Source organism: Oncorhynchus kisutch, linkage group LG11 (genome assembly GCF_002021735.2).
Source record: "Oncorhynchus kisutch isolate 150728-3 linkage group LG11, Okis_V2, whole genome shotgun sequence".
Lineage (NCBI taxonomy): Eukaryota > Metazoa > Chordata > Actinopteri > Salmoniformes > Salmonidae > Oncorhynchus > Oncorhynchus kisutch.
Window position 1 is genome coordinate 70,174,458 of NC_034184.2, and position 24,215 is coordinate 70,198,672.

The window sequence follows — 24,215 nt, forward strand, 5'->3', positions numbered from 1 at the left end:
CAGCTACTATAGCAGACATAGGCAGACACACACACACACTCCTGTTCCTACAGCTACTATAACACACACACACACACACACTCCTGCTCCTACAGCTACTATAGCAGACATAGACAGACACACACACACACTCCTGTTCCTACAGCTACTATAACACACACACACACTCCTGCTCCTACAGCTACTATAGCAGACATAGACACACACACACACTCTCCTGTTCCTACAGCTACTATAACACACACACACACACACTCCTGCTCCTACAGCTACTATAGCAGACATAGACACACACACACACACTCCTGTTCCTACAGCTACTATAACACACACACACACACACACACTCCTGCTCCTACAGCTACTATAGCAGACATAGACACACACACACACACTCCTATTCCTACAGCTACTATAGCAGACATACACACACACACACACACACACACACACACACACACACACACACACACACACACACACACACACACACACACACACACACACACACACACACACACACACACACACACACACACACACACACTCCTGTTCCTACAGCTACTATAGCAGACACACACACACACGCCTGTTCCTACAGCTACTATAGCAGACACACACACTCCTGTTCCTACAGATACTATAGCAGACAGACACACACACCCTCCTGTTCCTACAGCTACTATAGCAGACATAGACACACACACTCCTGTTCCTACAACTACTATAACAGACACAGACATAGACACACACACTCCTGTTCCTACAGCTACTATAGCAGACATAGACACACACACTCCTGTTCCTACAACTACTATAACAGACTCACACACACTCCTGTTCCTACAGCTACTATAGCAGACATAGACACACACACTCCTGTTCCTACAGCTACTATAACAGACGCAGACATAGACACACACACTCCTGTTCCTACAGCTACTATAGCAGACATAGACACACACACACACACTCCTGCTCCTACAGCTACTATAGCAGACATAGACAGACACACACACACACTCCTGCTCCTACAGCTACTATAGCAGACATAGACAGACACACACACACACTCCTGTTCCTACAGCTACTATAGCAGACATAGACACACACACACTCCTGCTCCTACAGCTACTATAGCAGACATAGACAGACACACACACACACTCCTGCTCCTACAGTTACTATAGCAGACATAGACACACACACTCCTGTTCCTACAACTACTATAGCAGACACACACACTCCTGTTCCTACAGCTACTATAGCAGACAGACACACACACCCTCCTGTTCCTACAGCTACTATAGCAGACATAGACACACACACTCCTGTTCCTACAACTACTATAACAGACACAGACATAGACACACACACTCCTGTTCCTACAACTACTATAACAGACTCACACACACTCCTGTTCCTACAGCTACTATAGCAGACATAGACACACACTCCTGTTCCTACAGCTACTATAACAGACGCAGACATAGACACACACACTCCTGTTCCTACAGCTACTATAGCAGACATAGACACACACACTCCTGTTCCTACAGCTACTATAACAGACGCAGACATAGACACACACACTCCTGTTCCTACAGCTACTATAGCAGACATAGACACACACACACACACTCCTGCTCCTACAGCTACTATAGCAGACATAGGCAGACACACACACACACTCCTGTTCCTACAGCTACTATAACACACACACACACACACACTCCTGCTCCTACAGCTACTATAGCAGACATAGACAGACACACACACACACTCCTGTTCCTACAGCTACTATAACACACACACACACTCCTGCTCCTACAGCTACTATAGCAGACATAGACACACACACACACTCTCCTGTTCCTACAGCTACTATAACACACACACACACACACTCCTGCTCCTACAGCTACTATAGCAGACATAGACACACACACACACACTCCTGTTCCTACAGCTACTATAACACACACACACACACACACACTCCTGCTCCTACAGCTACTATAGCAGACATAGACACACACACACACACTCCTATTCCTACAGCTACTATAGCAGACATACACACACACACACACACACACACACACACACACACACACACACACACACACACACACACACACACACACACACACACACACACACACACACACACACACACACACACACACACTCCTGTTCCTACAGCTACTATAGCAGACACACACACACACGCCTGTTCCTACAGCTACTATAGCAGACACACACACTCCTGTTCCTACAGATACTATAGCAGACAGACACACACACCCTCCTGTTCCTACAGCTACTATAGCAGACATAGACACACACACTCCTGTTCCTACAACTACTATAACAGACACAGACATAGACACACACACTCCTGTTCCTACAGCTACTATAGCAGACATAGACACACACACTCCTGTTCCTACAACTACTATAACAGACTCACACACACTCCTGTTCCTACAGCTACTATAGCAGACATAGACACACACACTCCTGTTCCTACAGCTACTATAACAGACGCAGACATAGACACACACACTCCTGTTCCTACAGCTACTATAGCAGACATAGACACACACACACACACTCCTGCTCCTACAGCTACTATAGCAGACATAGACAGACACACACACACACTCCTGCTCCTACAGCTACTATAGCAGACATAGACAGACACACACACACACTCCTGTTCCTACAGCTACTATAGCAGACATAGACACACACACACTCCTGCTCCTACAGCTACTATAGCAGACATAGACAGACACACACACACACTCCTGCTCCTACAGTTACTATAGCAGACATAGACACACACACTCCTGTTCCTACAACTACTATAGCAGACACACACACTCCTGTTCCTACAGCTACTATAGCAGACAGACACACACACCCTCCTGTTCCTACAGCTACTATAGCAGACATAGACACACACACTCCTGTTCCTACAACTACTATAACAGACACAGACATAGACACACACACTCCTGTTCCTACAACTACTATAACAGACTCACACACACTCCTGTTCCTACAGCTACTATAGCAGACATAGACACACACTCCTGTTCCTACAGCTACTATAACAGACGCAGACATAGACACACACACTCCTGTTCCTACAGCTACTATAGCAGACATAGACACACACACTCCTGTTCCTACAGCTACTATAACAGACGCAGACATAGACACACACACTCCTGTTCCTACAGCTACTATAGCAGACATAGACACACACACACACACTCCTGCTCCTACAGCTACTATAGCAGACATAGGCAGACACACACACACACTCCTGTTCCTACAGCTACTATAACACACACACACACACACACTCCTGCTCCTACAGCTACTATAGCAGACATAGACAGACACACACACACACTCCTGTTCCTACAGCTACTATAACACACACACACACTCCTGCTCCTACAGCTACTATAGCAGACATAGACACACACACACACTCTCCTGTTCCTACAGCTACTATAACACACACACACACACACTCCTGCTCCTACAGCTACTATAGCAGACATAGACACACACACACACACTCCTGTTCCTACAGCTACTATAACACACACACACACACACACACTCCTGCTCCTACAGCTACTATAGCAGACATAGACACACACACACACACTCCTGTTCCTACAGCTACTATAACACACACACACACACACTCCTGCTCCTACAGCTACTATAGCAGACATAGACAGACACACACACACACTCCTGTTCCTACAGCTACTATAACACACACACACACACTCCTGCTCCTACAGCTACTATAGCAGACATAGACACACACACACACACTCCTGTTCCTACAGCTACTATAACACACACACACACACACACACACTCCTGCTCCTACAGCTACTATAGCAGACATAGACACACACACACAGACTCCTGTTCCTACAGCTACTATAACACACACACACACACACTCCTGCTCCTACAGCTACTATAGCAGACATAGACACACACACACACACTCCTGTTCCTACAGCTACTATAACACACACACACACACACTCCTGCTCCTACAGCTACTATAACAGACATAGACAGACACACACACACACTCCTGTTCCTACAGCTACTATAACACACACACACACACACACACACACACACACACACACACACACACACACACACACACTCCTGCTCCTACAGCTACTATAGCAGACATAGACACACACACACACACTCCTGCTCCTACAGCTACTATAACACACACACACACACACTCCTGCTCCTACAGCTACTATAACAGACATAGACAGACACACACACACACTCCTGTTCCTACAGCTACTATAACACACACACACACACACACACTCCTGCTCCTACAGCTACTATAGCAGACATAGACACACACACACACACTCCTGTTCCTACAGCTACTATAACACACACACACACTCCTGCTCCTACAGCTACTATAGCAGACATAGACAGACACACACACACACTCCTGTTCCTACAGCTACTATAACACACACACACACTCCTGCTCCTACAGCTACTATAGCAGACATAGACAGACACACACACACACTCCTGTTCCTACAGCTACTATAACACACACACACACACACTCCTGCTCCTACAGCTACTATAGCAGACATAGACACACACACACACACACACACACACTCCTGTTCCTACAGCTACTATAACAGACATAGACACACACGCACACACACTCCTGCTCCTACAGCTACTATAACAGACATAGACAGACACACACACACCCTCCTGTTCCTACAGCTACTATAGCAGACATAGACACACACACGGTAATGCTAACACGTCCATTTCTCTCTCCAGCCACAGGACGGGTATCGCATGGTGCAACAGTTCCAGTTCCTGGGCTGGCCTATGTACCGGGACACACCTGTGTCCAAGCGCTCCTTCCTCAAGCTCATCCGCCAGGTGGACAAGTGGCAGGAGGAGTATGACGGAGGGGAGGGACGCACCGTCGTACACTGTCTGTAAGTACCTAGCAGTCATGTCTCAACCTACACCTAGTACTGCACAGTAAACCTTTACTAGCTCTGGACTTCCCAAATGGGTGGAAAGAGTAGGGGGTTCTTAGGTATTTGATGTAACCCCCCAAAACCACCCCTCTAATTCGATCCAACATAGCCGCCCAAAATGCCACCGGGGTCACAGTGACACTGGACCACTCCGATGGGACAGTGAGAAATGTCACTGTCCTCCTCTGATGGTGATCACATACACTTTCCATGGGGATGCAGTCCTCACAGCACACCATCCTGCCTTCTGACAGCCTTCTGGAAACTGACATTTTGAAGGCCCACCAGAAAGCGCTCAATGCTCATACAAACACTGGCAGTCATCAAAATGAACCGTTCAAGCACAAAGCTAATTGAGCAAAGTAATTAGAAAAACAACGGAATAGCAGCCCTGCCACTTGGTTTGCTATAAATCTCAGGAATGGGGCTGGACATATTCTTCAAGACTATATCATTCATTCAAAATCATTTAAAAAAAACGGTTGACAATCGCAATATCTGTATCTCAATATTTGACCCATTAGTCTGGCCAAAGTATACTATTTAACTGGATAAATCAGTGTGATATCACAGTATGAATTTGAATGTGCAATCTGACCCAGGTGATCTCCACTTACTAAATAGGAGAAATATAGAGGAGAGAGGCTGCTGAGTTTACCAGAGGGAGATAATCAAATCAAATGAGCTTGTAGTTCCCGATGCTGCCCAGATCTAGATCGTAATGCTCCGATGGGAGAGGCCTCTGGGTGGGTCTCTGTCTCAGCTCAATCTGCCCTTCCTTATCTCCAGCAGCCCCACTTTACTCGGATAGATGGAGGGGAGGAGAGGAGAGAGGGAAGCCGTGAGAGTCTCCCTCGTTTCCTGAGGCCCTAGTTGGGTGGGAAATCAAATCGGAAAACGGAGGGAGGGAGGGATGATGGGAACGGAGGAGTGTATGTGTGGACGACAGGGTCATTGTTGATGTAATCTGTGGCTGGTGCTGTTTAACAGGGTTACTGGCCTGGTCTGTAAGCCAGAGAGTCCAAAAGAATCACCCAGATACAACTCTCATTAGAGTCTCCAAAGAGATTCCAATCGCCCCCGACCAGAGCAGCACACACACACACTTTAAACCAGAGACAATCAGCACACACAATACACACACTGAACGAAGCCAGCAGGGTCTGCCACTAAACAAACGTCAGAAAGACAACACTGCCCCCCCCCACCCCCCGCCCTCCAGTAAATGTTTAGACTGCTAGTTTAGTCTCAATCACAGAGCTCCCTCCCTGCATCCTTATGTCCAAACAACCTGGGCTATGACAGCCATCGCAACCGTCTCAACGTATCTTGAGCTACACCCTTTTCCCTATATAGTGCACTCCTTTTGACCAGGGCTCTATATGGGCAATAGTATGCCATTTTCGACATAGCCCGTTTCACCGGAACATTCTTGAAACATGCGTAAGGCCAGAGACATGTGGAGATTGACAGAGGGCAACTGCTGAGGGAGTTGAGAGAGTAGGGATCCACTGAACTCAAACTGCTGAGGGAGTTGAGAGAGTAGGGATCCACTGAACTCAAACTGCTTCCTCACTTTGTGATGCTCTCCTCTTGCAACTCTTAAAAGCTCTTTGGCTTTCAAGACAGTGCTGTAAAGACAGTGAAGTTGCACATCTGGAAACGGTTCTGAGAAAGAGCAGCTTTTCATGAGGAGTTTACGAACTACTTAGAGTGCCAGCAATAGGCTATGTTCCACACATTAGTGTCAGTGGGTAGCCAATAGTGTGCAATGGTGGATTGACAGTAGTGTGGCGCCATCTAGAGGGCAAAATCAAGAACAGCAAGCACAGGAAGAGACAAGTTTAAAGCTCTATGAAAGGAAAAGGAAAGGGGGATACCGAGTCAGTTGTACAACTGAATGCCTTCAACTGAAATGTGTCTTCGGCATTTAACCCCTCTGAATCCGAGAGGTGTAGGGGGGCTGCCATAATCGACATCCACGTCTTTGGCGCCGGGGGAACAGTGGGTTAAGTGCCTTGCTCAGGGGCAGAACATGTCATGAATCAACCACCATACATCACTGATAATGTTATTCATTCATGAAGCTTACAATTAGTTGGAAGTATCAAGCCTGCAGGTAGAATGTTTTTTAACTTGTATAATTACAAAGAAATAAAAAAGTTAAGATAATTTTAAGTCAGGGGTGCTAACGCTTAGCAATTCTGACAGTTTTTTTTGTGTGTTATAGGTAGATGTATATATGTATAATCATGAATATTATGTCTTGGTCTATTATCTATCTCATTCTTTCTCTTTCTTTCTTTCTTTCTTTCTTTCTTTCTCTCTCAGGAATGGTGGAGGACGCAGCGGGACATTCTGTGCGATCAGCATCGTGTGCGAGATGCTCCGCCATCAGCGTTCGGTTGACGTGTTCCACGCAGTCAAAACACTGAGGAACAACAAACCCAACATGGTCGACTTACTGGTAAGAACCGGTCCTGATCTAGGATCAGTTTTCTCTTTTAGATGATAAGGAATAACATTACATGGATTGGTGGGGGGGGGGGCACTGCTAACCCTTAGAGTGGTTTTACTGGTCCTCACTACGAAGCCTACAGTTGGGTACTTCTGGGACAAGTCGGGTTGCCAAAGTCTATTCAACTTGAGTCCAGAATTATTAAGTGATTGAAATGTCTGTTGATGTTTACAATAAGGAGAAAATAGCACTGTGAATAACTCAGCCATTATAATGAATTCAAGGCAAAGTCAATGCAGCCATGTCTAGTCCAGTCATCGTCAATAATGATGTACTCTTCTTCCCATTCATCCATAGGATCAATACAAGTTCTGCTATGAGGTGGCACTGGAGTACTTGAATTCTGGTTAGCTGGGCTGAAAGATACCCCCCCCCCCTAACCCCTGCACCACAGCCCTCACAGCTTACCTGGACTGAGTCTCTTAAACTTGAGTGAATGTTGGTTACTGGAGGATAGAACTGAACTGCTGAACAGGGTCATCCCATCGCACCTCTACCGATTTAGGCCGAGGGGAAGAAAGAAGGTGGTTTGGAACCGGACGCTTTTGCACTGCCCTCCCCCCGTCCCCCTCCCCCCGTCCCCCGTCCCCATTCTACGATAAAATGTCTCTGAACTTGATTATCTTCACTCTGTCTCCTCCCTGACCCCCCCCCCCCCTCCCCCACTCCCCAACCCCTCTCTCCTCTTTCTACTAGACTGTGTTAGTATTTACCCTCATCCTCCCCCGTCCCTCAGAACAGCACCTGATCACTGAACAGGAGTTCACACTGATGTATTCTACTGCCCTTATGTCACCCCCCCCCCCCCCCACCCCAACCCTAGTATTTTTTAAAGTTTATTTTTTTCAACAAAAAAGCTCTCCTCTTGCCAGTGAATCCTGTTTATTGCCTTTTTAATCCTCATCGGATGATCAATGTCATTTCCATTTTTGTGGGGAATGCGATATAAGTGTAATGTTGATGATATGTTGTTTTTTATCCTTGTTTTTAATTTCCATTGATACATTTTTTTAACAGTGTTTGTTAATATGATGAAGCTGTTTGACATGTATAGTTGTAAAGTGGAACAGGCATTATGAAAGAAAGCAAAATCTTAAATGTGTATGCTGCCATTGCTTCGGTCGCGATCAGTATCGTCGTATTGGCTGGAGGAGGAGAAGAAAAACGCACTCCGGTACCATCCACACTCAAGCTTTTCATCACGTCAGCAGATCCAAAGCTTCATTCATTGTGATCATTATTGTTAATATTGTAAATATTATGAAGTTGGACAGACTATTTATTCATTGAGAGTTTTTTGTGAAGCACATTGAGTGACAATCATGATTTTTTTTTGGGGGGGGGGGTCATATTTGTTTTCTTTTCTCGAACTCTGCATAATGTTGACCAGATGTATTGTAAGCCTTTTATTTATCTTGTATGGAAAAAAACAACTCAAACTTACAAATACATACATATCTACTGATATACGTGTGTTTTTTACGTGTTGTGCAAATGATTTTCTTATTTTCAATGAGGGCCTGGGAACCGTGGGTTAACTGGTCTAGGAACCGTGGGTTAACTGGCCTAGGAACCGTGGGTTAACTGGTCTAGGAACCGTGGGTTAACTGGCCTAGGAACCGTGGGTTAACTGGTCTAGGAACAGTGGGTTAACTGGCCTAGGAACCGTGGGTTAACTGGTCTAGGAACAGTGGGTTAACTGGCCTAGGAACCGTGGGTTAACTGGCCTAGGAACAGTGGGTTAACTGGTCTAGGAACAGTGGGTTAACTGGTCTAGGAACCGTGGGTTAACTGGTCTAGGAACCGTGGGTTAACTGGTCTAGGAACAGTGGGTCAACTGGTCTAGGAACAGTGGGTTAACTGGTCTAGGAACCGTGGGTTAACTGGCCTAGGAACCGTGGGTTAACTGGTCTAGGAACAGTGGGTCAACTGGTCTAGGAACCGTGGGTTAACTGGTCTAGGAACAGTGGGTCAACTGGTCTAGGAACCGTGGGTTAACTGCCTGTTCAGGGGCAGAATGACAGATTTGTACCTTGTCAGCTCGGCGATTTTAACTTGCAACCTTACTAGTCCAACACTCTAACCACTAGGCTACCCTGCCTCCCCAATAGAAATCTGAGCTGTGGAATACAGTTTCTCCTGGCTCATAGACTACTTTCAGGGTAAGGAACAATCCAATATTGTTATAAAATACCTTGTACTTCAAGGTTGAGTTTTTTAAGATAGGCATGCCATGAGATACTGTATGTTAACAGTTGGTCTGATTTGAATTTTAGCCACAACTTTTTGAAAAAAACATTTAATGATCACGATAAAGTTGCATTGAATTAATTTCAGGAATACCAGTAGTTGTGAAGAGCATACCCTTTGTTCAATGGCAGAAATACACTAAGTGTACAAAACATTAGGAATCTGTCCTAATATTGAGTTGCACCCCTTTTTCTCTCAGAACAGCCTCAATTCGTCGGGACATGGACTCTACAAGGTGTTGAAAGTGTTCCACAAGGATGCTGGCCCATGTTGACTCCAATGCTTCCCACAGTTGTGTCAAGTTGGCTGGATGTCCTTTGGGTGGTGGACCATTCTTGATACACACAGGAAACTGTTGAGCGTGACAAAACACAGCAACGTTGCAGTTCATGACACACTCAAACCTGGCACCTGCTACCATACCCCGTTCAAATGCACTCTAAATGGCACACATACACAATGTCTCAGTTGTCTCAAGGTTTAAAATTCATTTTTTCCTGTCTCCTCCCCTTCATCTACACTGGACAATTGTGGACACTATCCATATACTGAGTATGCAACATTTGAATGGTTAACTTCATTAGTTCCAGTGTGCCTTTTAGCATATATGAACTTGTGAGTTACCTTGATAATTATTCTACAGGAGTTGACATAGAGGGGCAGAGGTGTATCATGTTATAGGTCTGTCTACATGAACTACTATATGACGATGCATTTGTTATTTGATAGTGTGACGATGGGCAATACAAGGCCCCTGGTGGCTTTAGTCTCTAAATGTAACATGGCGTAGGATTCTGTGTTACAGTGAGGTAGGGAGAATGCTGCTGATGTTAAGTGGAGACACTGCAAGTCACCACAAGATGGCAGCAGAGACCAGCGCCCGAGCCTTTATGAACCCAATGACTCTTGTCTGCTGCTGACTTTCTGATTGGAGCTGTTTTGTCAGACCCTCTCACCTCGTTTTGAATGCAAATGAATGTCAAATAAGGTACCCATATATTTCTACAAATAATTGGCCAATATGAATGTGTACCCACATAATTATCTGCACATGTTCAACTTTCACAGGCAAACCTCTCTAGTTGTATATACTTGTGTGACACTCATTGTACACCATGCGCGAGTTACAATTCTTCACATTCCTTCATTCTATTCAGCATGAATCATTTTTACATGACAAAAATTGCTGTCAGAGTGGCATCACAACGAAATTGATAGTAAATGATCCAGTCGTCATGTATGACAGCCAATGAATTTCGTGTTTGTGAAAACAGTGAATATACCTTATCCAACCGCAGCCCAAGAAGAGGACAGAGACCCTCCTTTCTGCCTATGCGCAACCAACCAACCGCGGGCAGTCATTAATAATTCAGATAGTATTGCTTTGGGGAGTGACGCGAAGGATACAGATGCTCGACTACTTTCCCCTGGTTTAAATTGTTTTAATTCCACGCGTAATTTCTGCTCCTTATCGTGTTCGACATAGCATTTGACATCTGTTCCAGTTTTTGATCGGTTGTGTAGGCTTCTGTATGTCGATATTGATGTAGTGTCGTTAAAAGATGCCTCAACCGAAATCCCGAAAAATCGCCGTCCTGGGATACAGATCCGTGGGTAAGTGGGCGCAATTTAGTCGTTTTCGGTGATAGCGAGGTATTTTGTGCGCTTTCTGTGTAGGCAAGTTCATTGACGATGACTACACATACTACTAGCAAATATGTAGCCTAAACGGCATGCACATAGCTACTGCTGCCAGGTCATTGATTGTTAAATCAGCCAGTCAGTTGAATGTCACTCGACTGGAAACTCACGACTCTAGAGATTTTGTGAAGCACTACTAGCTACAGCAGCATGTACCCCTGGACCAGTGTTGCTAAAACCACAGAATCTCCATTCGTAAGCTACATTTTCACGTTTCGTTGAATAAAATATGCAGTCAGTGGCACGTGATGCATTATCCTCATCAATTGTAATTGAATAACTTAAATGGCAGTCTATAGTTAATTGTGTTATGCACACAGTAATTTATTTTGTTAAGTCAATGTTTGTTAAACATTGAGTGGTTACAGAAGCCACTAGCAAGACACAGTTGATGCCACAGCAGTTGAGGACAGCGCAAGCGGTCCTGATGCTGGGACGTAAATTAATACGTCACGACTCACGAAAGTAGAAGCATTAATGTCCATGTGGCAGCTTTTTAAGGGAGGATTTATCCATTTACCTCAAATTACATTCCATATGCTAGTGAAGTGACAGCACTGTAAGTTTTAAACCAATAATTGCATGCTGACCTAATTCATTGACTTATTTTGTGCGATGTGAATGGACACTTTAACATTGAAAGACCATCCACTAAGAGCACTTCTAAAGCCAGTGCTGCAGGTAGGAATTACCAGGAGACTTGTTCAAAGGCCTGTGTCTAAACAAGAAAATGATGGCCTTGTAACTGGGCAGTTGAAGACATGATTATTTTAGATGCAACTAATCCGTTTTAAATGTAGTCTTTAGTAGCAAAATTAATGACAGATTTCTTGAGTTATTTTCGGACTATTTTGAAGATGTGCCGACGGCGTCTCAAAATGGACAAACAGTACTATTGCCACTCTCTTCTTGTTTAAGGGAGTATGCGATCGACCGATCGGTTCGACCGATCTGAAGCGTGCTGATTTAGCCAAACCTGTAGATTCAGAATTTGTCTAACCTATGATGTCACAGAATTTAATCTTATCAAATGGTATTTGTTTCAAAATCACACTGCTCCGGTTGTCTCAATGTCATTTCAACCAAAATGAATATGGCTGATATTACTATGGACACACAGATATCGTACATGGACAGGCTTATTTGTATTTTATGAGCCATTGTGTATGGACTGGGATGACACACACACAGTTCGTGCAAAGGTTGCTGGGGGCAGGCGTGCGAACATTGCATCACATCACACTTGACTTAGCCTCGATTGGACTCTTGGGAGCTGGGACTGTGGAACGTGAAAGCTGTTGTGTTCTCCTCCATGCAGTCATACTGGACATCCTGGCTTTCCACACCACCACCCGACGTTAGTTGAATCCCAATATGAGTGGAATTTAGCCTAGGCTTAGACACGCCACCTTGGTATTGCAGTCAATGTCAGAAGTTGAGCCCCTAACATGATTGTCTCCAAGCTGTCTTCAGAACTTGGTCCACAAAGAGCAGTGGATATGCTGTGGAAATTTTCCATGCAAGAGATTTTGAGGCTACACATAATTTGGATATTACTGTCAGGGATTGGACCTAGATGTCACCGCCTCCAGTTTTTTAAACAAACCTCGCAGTTTGGTTCACAAAGACAATTAACAATGTTGGTACCAGGGCCTGCCGAGTGGTTCAGTGGTCTAAGAGCGGTGCCACTAGAGATTCTGGGTTCGAGTCCAGGCTCTGTCGCAGCTGGCCGTAATTGGGAGACCCATGGGGGCGGCGCACAATTGGCCCAGCGTTGTCTGGGTTAGGGGAGGGTTTGGCCGGCAGGGATGTCCTTGTCCCATCACGCACTAGCAACTCCTGTGGCAGGCCGGGCGCAGTGCACGCTTACACGGTCGCCAGGTGTACGGTGTTTCCTCCGACACATTGGTGCGACACATTGGTGCGGCTCGCTTCTGGGTTAAATGGGCATTGTGTCAAGAAGCAGAGCGGCTTGATTAGGTTGTGTTTCGGAGGACGCACGGCTCTCGACCTTCGCCTCTTCCGAGTCCGTAGGGGAGTTGCAGCGATGAGACAATACTAACTACCAATTGGAAACCACGTAATTGTGGAGAAAACAAACAAACAACGTTGGTACTATTGGCCAAGGCCTTTCCATAAGTTTGGTTCATTCACAAGACAAGTGCAAGAAAATCAAGACAATAGGCTACGACAGTACATGGATTAAATGTAGCCTACAGCCTGCTACTAGTCAATTCCAGTGTTCAAATAAATTCAACAGATAGGCTGTAAAACAATTGAAGATGTCCCCATTTCTGTCTTCATGTCCTCATAAAACCTTTTTTTGCCATCCTATAGTCCTAGTAAGATATTGTACTCAAGCTATTAATAAATAAAAAATGTGTGTGTGTTTTGTCAGGCTACGTACTATAATATACATATTTTTTTGTACTGTATACTAAGGGACCAAAGGGCTCCTGCTGTGCGAAACAGAGGACTCCTAGATAGCAAAGCTGTAAATTGGCATGTCTCCCGTCTTTGTAATGGAGTCGGGCTAAATCTTTAAATATGTCCTGTGGTCATGCGCTTTGGCTCGTGCCTCATTAAAGCCAATGCATTGAGGAGGAAACCAGTTTGCACAGTGCCATGGAATACACTACTCCTTCCTGTTTCTCCACCCATTGGATCAGGTCAATACATTCTCAATGTGTAAACTAGGGTTGGGTGGTATATCCAAATTTCCATAGCTTCATTCCGTTCCTGTACCATACCGGGGTATACTGTATTACCAGCAGTGTATACAAGGGGTGCTATTTCTTTCCAAATGTTAACAAAGTACTAGCGAATTCCCATAGCAGATGCCATCCTAATGCTAACAAGCTCAAGCGAACATAGCCTAAACTAAATGCAAGGACAGACAACCCACCAGACAACCCAACAGACAAGTTATACAACTATCTCAAAAGGCTACTCGCACTTGATCCAGAATGGGATTGATTGTCTTTGCTGTAACTAAGAAGTTGGATATTGCAAGCTAGCCACCTAACATTATAGCTGTGGAGTCAGGAAAATGGAGAGTGGGGGGGTGGTTTGCATCTTCATCAACAACAACTGATGTGCTGATTTGAGCACGGTGGAAGTGTTGGACCGTTGTTTACCCGTCTTGGGATACCTGATGGTCAAATGCCGACCCTTCTACTTCCCTAGGGCATTTTAGCTGTATTCTTGATTGTTGTATACATTCCAACTCAGGATGAGAAAAATAATAGGCTGGCACTTAACAAACTGTACAGAACTGTAACCAAGCAGGAAAACATCCATCCACAGACTGCTTTTCTGGTTGCCGGCGTCATTAAGACAAGTGATGCCCAACTTCCATCAACATGTCTCCTTCGCCACTTGTGGCAATAAAGTCCTAGACCACTATTATTTTACCCACACGCAATTATGCAAGGCCCTCCCTCATCCGCCATTTGGAAACTCAGATCATGACTCCGTACTCCTGCTTCCTGTTTACAAGCAGAAGCTCAAACAGGAAATACCCGTGACTCGCTCCATTGAGAATGGCCACCAGAATCAGAGATTATGCTACAGGACTGCTTAGCTAGCGCTAATTGGAATATGTTTTGAGACTCCACCGATAACATCAATGAGCTGACCACCTCCGTTACTGGCTTCATTAGGAAATGCATCCGCAACGTTGTCCCCACAGTGAAGGTTTGCTCCTTCCCCAATCAAAAGCCCTGGATTAACACAGAGGTTGGCGCTAAACTAAAGGACAACCCTAAACTATCGCAGACAACTCTGAGGCTACGGCTGAGGATGGGAACAAGTCCCTCTGTGACCTCCGCAGAGTCATCAAACGAGCAAAAGGACAATATAGGAATAAGGTGGAATCATATTGCACATGCTCCGATGCCCGCCTCATGTGGCAGGGGCTACAGTCCATTACGGCCATGATGCGTCAAACGATGCCCCTCTCCCAGGCGAAGTCAATGCGTTTTATGCACGCTTCAACAATAACAACATCGCGTGAGGGGCGTCACCAAAGGACTGGTCTTTTAATCAGGGCAACACTTGCAAGGCTGAGAGGCCTGATGGTATTCCAGGGCGCATTCTCAAAGCATGCGTAGAACAGCTGGCAGGAATATTCACTGTTATTTTCAACCTCTCCTTGTCCCAGTCTGTAATCCCCACGTTTTAAAATTACCACCGTCATTCCTGTTCCCAATTACTCCAAGGCTTCATGACACAATGACTACCGCCCTGGGTTTCCATTAGGAAAATGTAGCATCGGACATTTCACCAGCAGCATTTTAATTTACCGGACATTTTAGGGATTTAAGGGACCCATAGGCATTAGGTGCGTAACCTGATTAGGGTGTCCACCCACGGTGCTCAGAATTACATAAATTCCATTTAGGTCATTCTCACAAAACTGTAAAAAAATATATATATATATATATATAATAATTACATTTCCTCTTTAATCACTGAGGTTAGGATCTGTACTTATCTATTTCATTATTATTATTATGTTTTTGATCAGATAATATGCATTTTTACCAACATTTTCACCAAATTTTCTGCAGTTTACGAAGTCCAAAAGAGTTATAAACAAACAAATATGTTTTAACATTGCTCCTCAAATGACAAGGTCAGAGTTTAACATATCACTAAAAATCCAAATATTTCAAATGAAATTCTACAAATATTATAACTTTTTAATCTGACTCTTTCCTAATTTAATCTCTTTAGCCATTTCGGTAATGAAAAGGCCAAGTGGGGGAAAGGGGGTGTTTGAAAATAAGAACTTCATTCTGAATTTGCGCTCATCTAAGGACTACTCCTCTAGATCAGGCCAGGGCAGAGGCCAGCCTGGGGGCCGTATCCGGCCAGCCTGGGGGCCGTATCCGGCCAGCCTGGGGGCCGTATCCGGCCAGCCTGGGGGCCGTATCCGGCCAGCCTGGGGGCCGTATCCGGCCAGCCTGGGGGCCGTATCCGGCCCGCGACCTGATTCAATACAGCCGGTGGAATCATACTCAGATCACATAAAGAACTTTTGATAGTAAAGTTTTGAGAAACGTATTTGTTATTGAAATGAATAACCCAATGAACACTCACCTTGGTGTAATGATTTAACTCCCACCGCTTGTGGGACATTTATTTTGAAGGCAAATATAAATAACAACTGCATGAGGACAGACAGTGACTGACAGGCTGGCACACATATCACAGTTACAAATAGTAGCTAGCTAGAAATTGCACAAAAATAGGTTTTCTAAGATTTCAAAGAAAAGGAAAGTAGACAATGTTCCAGCGAGAGTCAATATTTCTTTATTGAGGTATCAAAGAGAGCATCCGCTGTCCTGAAACACTACAACTTGTCCCGACACTTCCAGACGAAGCATGCAGAGAAATATAGGAATATGTCTTCTGAGCAGAGGGCAAGTGCATCGAAAGAGTTGCTTTCTCAGTTGCAAAAGCAGCAAGGACTTTTCACAAAACTGCATTCAGCAAACGACTGAAATGCGAGAGCTAGCTATGTACTGTCCCACAAAATTGCTAAACATAGCAAGCCATTCGCTGAGGGTGAATTCATTAAAGAATGTTTAATTGACTCTGCATTGATACTTTGCCCCAACAAGAAGAGCTATTTGAAAATGTTTCCCTGTCAAGACGAACAGTGACACGCCGTGTTGAGGACATCACAGAGAATATGGAACAACAGTTGAAAGACAATGTAAAACTTCATTGTCAGAACTAGAAGCTCAAGCATTTCGCTACACTCGCAATAACATCTGCTAACCATGTGTATGTGAGAAATAAATTTGATTTGATTTAAAGGATTTCACCTATTTCTCCTTGGCCCTGGATGAGAGCAGTGATGTGACACGGTGCAGTTGTTGATATTCTTAAGAGGCATAACCCCAGACATTGAAATTACAGAAGAGCTTGCTTCAGTGCTGTCAATGAAGAGCACAACCACAGGGAAAGATTTATTGGAGGAGGTTAATAAGTGTGGGGCAAAGCTGTGGACTGAGTTTTGAAAAGTTATCCAGTGTGACCACTGATGGGTGTCCAAACTTGACAGGAAAACATGTTGGCCTTTTGAAAAGGATACAAGTTCAAATGGCTGAACTGAAGTCAGATCAGAAAATTATTTTCCTGCATTACATTATTCGTCAGGAGGTGCTCTGTAAATGTGTTCTGAAAATGAGCCATGTTGTGGATACAGTCACTAAAGTGGTGAAATTCATAAGAGCAAAATCTTTAAACCCACAGGCAGTTTGTCTCCCTGTTGGAAGAGACAGAATCGGGTAATGCAGATCTCCCCTACCACACAAACGTGAGCTGGCTGAGTTTGGGGAAGGTGCTTAAAAGGTGTGTGTGTGGGACCTGAGATCGGAGATTGCTGAGTTTTTGCAAATGAAAGGAAAATATGTGGATTTCCCTCAACTGCAAAGTAAAGAATAGTTGGCTGATTTTGCCTTCACCGTGAACATTATGGCCCTCATGAATTAACTGAATTCCAAACTACAAGGGAAGGGCCTTTTTGCACATCAAATGTACAGCCTTGTCAAAACCTTCAAGGGAATATTACTCCTCCTGACCCGCCAAGTAGAAGCCAACAATCTCACCCACCTTCCGACACTACTAGTCTGTTCCCTATCAGATGACCAGCGGGAGAAGTACAGTGCCTTGCGAAAGTATTCGGCCCCCTTGAACTTTGCGACCTTTTGCCACATTTCAGGCATCAAACATAAAGATATAAAACTGTATTTTTTTGTGAAGAATCAACAACACGTGGGACACAATCATGAAGTGGAACGACATTTATTGGATATTTAAAACTTTTTTAACAAATCAAAAACTGAAAAATTGGGCGTGCAAAATTATTCAGCCCCTTTACTTTCAGTGCAGCAAACTCTCTCCAGAAGTTCAGTGAGGATCTCTGAATGATCCAATGTTGACCTAAATGACTAATGATGATAAATACAATCCACCTGTGTGTAATCAAGTCTCCGTATAAATGCACCTGCACTGTGATAGTCTCAGAGGTCTGTTAAAAGCGCAGAGAGCATCATGAAGAACAAGGAACACACCAGGCAGGTCCGAGATACTGTTGTGAAGAAGTTTAAAGCCGGATTTGGATACAAAAAGATTTCCCAAGCTTTAAACATCCCAAGGAGCACTGTGCAAGCGATAATATTGAAATGGAAGGAGTATCAGACCACTGCAAATCTACCAAGACCTGGCCGTCCCTCTAAACTTTCAGCTCATACAAGGAGAAGACTGATCAGAGATGCAGCCAAGAGGCCCATGATCACTCTGGATGAACTGCAGAGATCTACAGCTGAGGTGGGAGACTCTGTCCATAGGACAACAATCAGTCGTATATTGCACAAATCTGGCCTTTATGGAAGAGTGGCAAGAAGAAAGCCATTTCTTAAAGATATCCATAAAAAGTGTTGTTTAAAGTTTGCCACAAGCCACCTGGGAGACACACCAAACATGTGGAAGAAGGTGCTCTGGTCAGATGAAACCAAAATTGAACTTTTTGGCAACAATGCAAAACGTTATGTTTGGCGTAAAAGCAACACAGCGCATCACCCTGAACACACCATCCCCACTGTCAAACATGGTGGTGGCAGCATCATGGTTTGGGCCTGCTTTTCTTCAGCAGAAAACATAAAGCAAAATCTACAATGGAATGGTTCAAAAATAAACATATCCAGGTGTTAGAATGGCCAAGTCAAAGTCCAGACCTGAATCCAATCTGTGGAAAGAACTGAAAACTGCTGTTCACAAATGCTCTCCATCCAACCTCACTGAGCTCGAGCTGTTTTGCAAGGAGGAATGGGAAAACATTTCAGTCTCTCGATGTGCAAAACTGATAGAGACATACCCCAAGCGACTTACAGCTGTAATCGCAGCAAAAGGTGGCGCTACAAAGTATTAACTTAAGGGGGCTGAATAATTTTGCACGCCCAATTTTTCAGTTTTTGATTTGTTAAAAAAGTTTGAAATATCCAATAAATGTCATTCCACTTCATGATTGTGTCCCACTTGTTGTTGATTCTTCACAAAAAAATACAGTTTTATATCTTTATGTTTGAAGCCTGAAATGTGGCAAAAGGTCGCAAAGTTCAAGGGCGCCGAATACTTTCGCAAGGCACTGTATACATCGCTGCTGCGTGCTTTAAACGGTGAGTTTTCTCATCGTTTTGAGGATTTCAAAGTGTTGGAAAATGACATGCTGTTGGTTTCCTCTCCTTTCACCTTCAATGTGGATAATACTCCCACTGACCTGCAACTTGAGCTTATCGATCTTCAGTCTGATGCAGTGATTGGAGAACTATTCAAAACAATGTCACTGATGAGGTTCTATGCATCTCTCGATGAACAACACTTTCCATAGATTAGGAGTCATGCTCAGAAGATGTTTGGGTCAACCTATTTATGTGATCAGACATTTTCAGTGATGAAATATAATAAGTCAAGGCATAGATCATCTCTTACTGTGACTCTCAGCAATCCTGTGCATAGCGACTTCAGAAACTATACCTGACTTCACTGCTCCAGTCAATGCCCATTAGACTTCACTTCTCACACTGATTGAGTGTTTTAAATGTAATGTTGAGCTCAATCTCTTTCTTGTGTTTTTGTGTATACCCGTTAACAAGAGTTTTGTCCATGGTGCTGAATGCACAGTGTACTTTTCCCTCTGTGTAGTTCATTGCATGTTTAATAATGAAAATACCTACCAAAAGGAGATCATGGATGTGGTTTATTTCTGTGTATGTTAAACAAGTAAAAAAATGTAGCATGTCTGGACGTGATTTACAGTAGATATCTCTGTCAACACAATCATACACATGATGTATAATCTTGTAATATAATTCTGGCCCGCGATGGCCGAAAATACATTCTAATGTGGCCCTCCATGGAAAAAAGCCTGCTCTAGATGATGTATCAAGGGGAAATAAAGCTTTATTTAAAAACAGATTGGAGTTTTTAGAGGAACTTGAAAAAAGGTTTACAGTATGTCCACAGACACTGTGCTCGGTATGTCCACAGACACTGTGCTCGGTATGTCCACAGACACTGTGCTCGGTATGTCCACAGACACTCACCTCAGTATGTCCACAGACACTCACCTCAGTATGTCCACAGACACTGTGTGTCACACCCTGACAATAGTTTGCTTTGTATGTTTCTATGTTTTGTTTGGTCAGGGTGTGATCTGAGTGGGCATTCTATGTTGTGTGTCTAGTTTGTCTGTTTCTGTGTTTGGCCTGATATGGTTCTCATTCAGAGGCAGGTGTTAGTCATTGTCTCTGATTGGGAACCATATTTAGGTAGCCTGTTTTGTGGGTGATTGTTCCTGTCTCTGTGTTTGTTTGCACCAGATTGGGCTGTTTAGGTTTTTTCACGTTTATTGTTTTTGTATGCTGTTCGTGTTTTCATCTTTATTAAAGATGTATACAAGTAACCACGCTGCATTTTGGTCCGCCTCTCCTTCAACTCAAGAAAACCGTTACACTGTGCTCAGTATGTCCACAGACACTGTGCTCAATATGTCCACAGACACTGTGCTTGCATGTAATAAATATTCTAGTTTTGTGTAAACTTCAACTAGTATACCATTTTTATGATTTATGGACAAACTACACCAAAATATTTTGTGTTTTATTCAAATAAGTTATTTTTTAAATAAAATGACCCGAATTTAATCCAGACACATTTCGGTAATGAGAATTTGGGATGAAAATGTATTTAAAATAAGACACTTTCTTGAAAAACTAGACATCTTAGTCCTCGGAATTATAGTTTATTTTTGCAGATGCATCATTGTTTTGTAACTCAATTTGCTACAGACATTTTAAAACTGGTTTCACGAGAATCACCCATTTGGATTATGGTAATTCATATAAACAGAACATGCAAATCCAGGATGCAACGATGTGCATGTGCGGTCCTTCTTACCGAATTCTGATGCGCACTTTGAAGATGTTAGAACAACTGTCCACATGTACTTTTCTCAGGCAACAAGATGAGTAGCGAACAGCAAAATGACTAGCCTACTATTTACTATCCCCTGTAGAAGAAAAGTTTGCCCATTCTATTGGTCCGCTTATCGAAAAGAAATAGCCGATTCCTAACAGACCTTGGGACAGTGTGGGACGCTAGATCCCAAATTCATACAACTAGTAGGCTCAGGCTACATAATTATAACAAAATAAAAACAATGAGTCTGATGCAACAGATCAGAACCTTTTAACTTCAAATGTTGATAAAGTATTATGTCTTCAGCATTATAAGCGCAGCAATGCACAATGCAGTAAGCTACGTGCAAATGTTCGTTCAATAATGCAATTAGTGGGAAAACACTGTTGTCAAAAAACGCAATGCACATGTGAGCAGTTTCATGTGACAGATGAAAATATCCCTTAGAAATGTTGAAAGAGGGGAGATCTAATATGCAACAACTAGCATGTTTTTTTAAATTGTATTTATTTGACCTTTATTTAACTAGGCAAGTCAGTTAAATAACAAATTCTTATTTTCAATGACGGCCTAGGAACAGTGGGTTAACTGCCTTGTTCAGGGGAAGAACGACAGATTTTTACCTTTTGCTAATATGACTAGGATTGTGCCTTTGGCTACTGGACAATGAAAGAAGTTGATATCCGTGGAGGCAATTATTTTCAATCATCTGATTTTGTCTCGGCTACTTTGAAGCAAGGTAAGACATGCTCTTCACAGATGAATCCTGGTTTCAACTGTACTGGGCAGATGGCAGACAGAGCAGCGTGTATGGTGTCATGTGGGCGAGCAGTTTGCTGATGTCAAAGTTGGGAACGGTTGTGAAATTGCTGCATGTTGCGTTTTATATGTTTGTTCAGTGTAGTATGATTACTTACTTTGTTTGTCATGTTCTTATTTTTATTTCTCATGTTTTTGTTCTACCTTATGTTATTTTTAGTATTACACAGTATTACTTTCAAGAAAAGCATTTCACTGTACTTGACATTTCACTACACGCGACATTAAACTAAGACTAATATATGGTTTTCAGTAATAACTATTTCAAGTTATTTTTACATTTCAAGCAGAACCGGATCACTCACCTCTTATGCTGCTTGCTCAACAGTGGATCTTCATGTTTGCGCCACATGCTTTTTTGTGAACACATTTGTTTAAAATATATTTTCTTTCTTTTGGGGGGGTGGTATTGGAAATCATACTGTCGGTACTTCAAAAGTAGACGGAATACCGCCGAAGCTAGTGTGTACTCAAACTGTAACCTGGTATGAATTGGAGTTAGAATGATTTACAATTAGCTTGCACTTCCAATGCATCCTCAACAAAGCAAACTGAAAACAGAGTTGAAACTGGTTTGGAATGATGTGCATTGTACATGCATTTTCATTTCCAATGTATATTCCTCAAACCTAATCTAAAACCGGGTTTGAATGGTATGCATTTCCTACACATTGTGTAACTAACTGTCTGACTATCCTTTGCTAAAAGACCCCAACATACTCCACGTGTAGCCTTTTTATTCAGGTATTTATATCGATCTCAAATTTTCCGCGGTGTGTGTCCCTGGAGTTTCGCCACCCAGGGAGACAAGAGAGTTCGTTTGGACTGGGAGGTGAGCATTCAGAATTGATGAGAGACTATTGGAGCATTGAAAATGGGAGCGAGCTGCTCTCTCGTCCTCCGGGTTTTTCCCAGCTAGCGAGAGACTTCACGTTTCCAGCTCCACTCTCGGTTGTTATAGCAACAGGCTGCTGGAGGACTGTATAGGAGTGTTTAGATAATTTTAAAAAGGCATCTGTAGTAATAGTGCGCTGTGGGGATATCTAGGCTAATGATAGTATACCATTGTAATATCCTGCCTGTGTTAAGCTACTTCTAGATGTTAAACACTGGCTTACGAATGCAGCAAGACATCCTTATATTGACTAGCCTAGTCTTCTTGATATTTATTTGAAGAGTTACATTTGATTGAATAAAGGCCACTGGGCTAACTTTTTTCCACCCTAGATAATTGCTCAAATGCGTTAATATTAGTAAGCTGCTATTATCATGGAATTGTTTGTAAAAGGCCAGAAATAGTCGTTTACCACATACCAATTTTAACAGCAATTCCATGCCGTCTCACGAATATTGCCCATTTTTGGAAGGGAGCTTAATGTGATTTGGAAATGGCATGCATTGTGTTTTCTACAGCTCTAGACAAGGCAGTGTTTGACATTTAGCAAAATATGAACAAACCCACTCTGTTCACTCAAGGCAGGCAGAGTATTTGGCTTTTTCCTAAGACGCTGATGAATGATACCACTTGTGAATCAAAGAACAATTAATTGTGATCGATCAGCAAGGATTCTTAATTAAACACACTGAAGCTCACAAGTGTCTATCTCCTTTACAGGGAAATCTTCCTTGACTATACAGTTTGTGGAAGGCCAGTTTGTCGACTCATATGACCCAACTATAGAAAACAGTAAGTATGTGTGTGTGTGTGTGTGTGATCTCATCCCTTCTCCCCTGCTGCTGGCCTGTGTTGGTAGGGCTAGCCACCCACCCAGGTCTCTGAGTTCTGCTGGACCACAGCCAGGTGCATTTATCTACACTCCTCATTCATGGTGAAG

The 24,215-nt window shown here is 43.4% G+C and overlaps 2 protein-coding genes across 13 annotated transcripts in view; both read left to right on the forward strand.

Moving 5' to 3' along the window:
• Positions 1-9,085, forward strand: part of LOC109900162 (receptor-type tyrosine-protein phosphatase mu) — a 317,021-nt gene extending 307,936 nt beyond the window's left edge. For all 10 annotated transcript variants that reach the window (XM_031836211.1, XM_031836212.1, XM_031836213.1 and 7 more), the window contains 3 exons: positions 4,894-5,057; positions 7,434-7,569; positions 7,918-9,085. In XM_031836211.1, coding sequence (XP_031692071.1) covers positions 4,894-5,057; positions 7,434-7,569; positions 7,918-7,971 — 354 coding nt within the window. In that variant the 3' untranslated portion in view covers positions 7,972-9,085. The remainder of the gene's footprint in view (positions 1-4,893; positions 5,058-7,433; positions 7,570-7,917) is intronic.
• A 2,145-nt stretch (positions 9,086-11,230) lies between these two features.
• The window catches only part of rheb (Ras homolog, mTORC1 binding), a 30,650-nt gene continuing 17,665 nt past the window's right edge, over positions 11,231-24,215 (forward strand). For 2 of the 3 annotated variants that reach the window (XM_020494056.2, XM_020494057.2), the window contains exons 1-2: positions 11,231-11,484; positions 23,996-24,067. In XM_020494056.2, coding sequence (XP_020349645.1) covers positions 11,433-11,484; positions 23,996-24,067 — 124 coding nt within the window. In that variant the 5' untranslated portion in view covers positions 11,231-11,432. The remainder of the gene's footprint in view (positions 11,485-23,995; positions 24,068-24,215) is intronic. The other variant, XM_031836222.1, reaches the window with a different exon arrangement.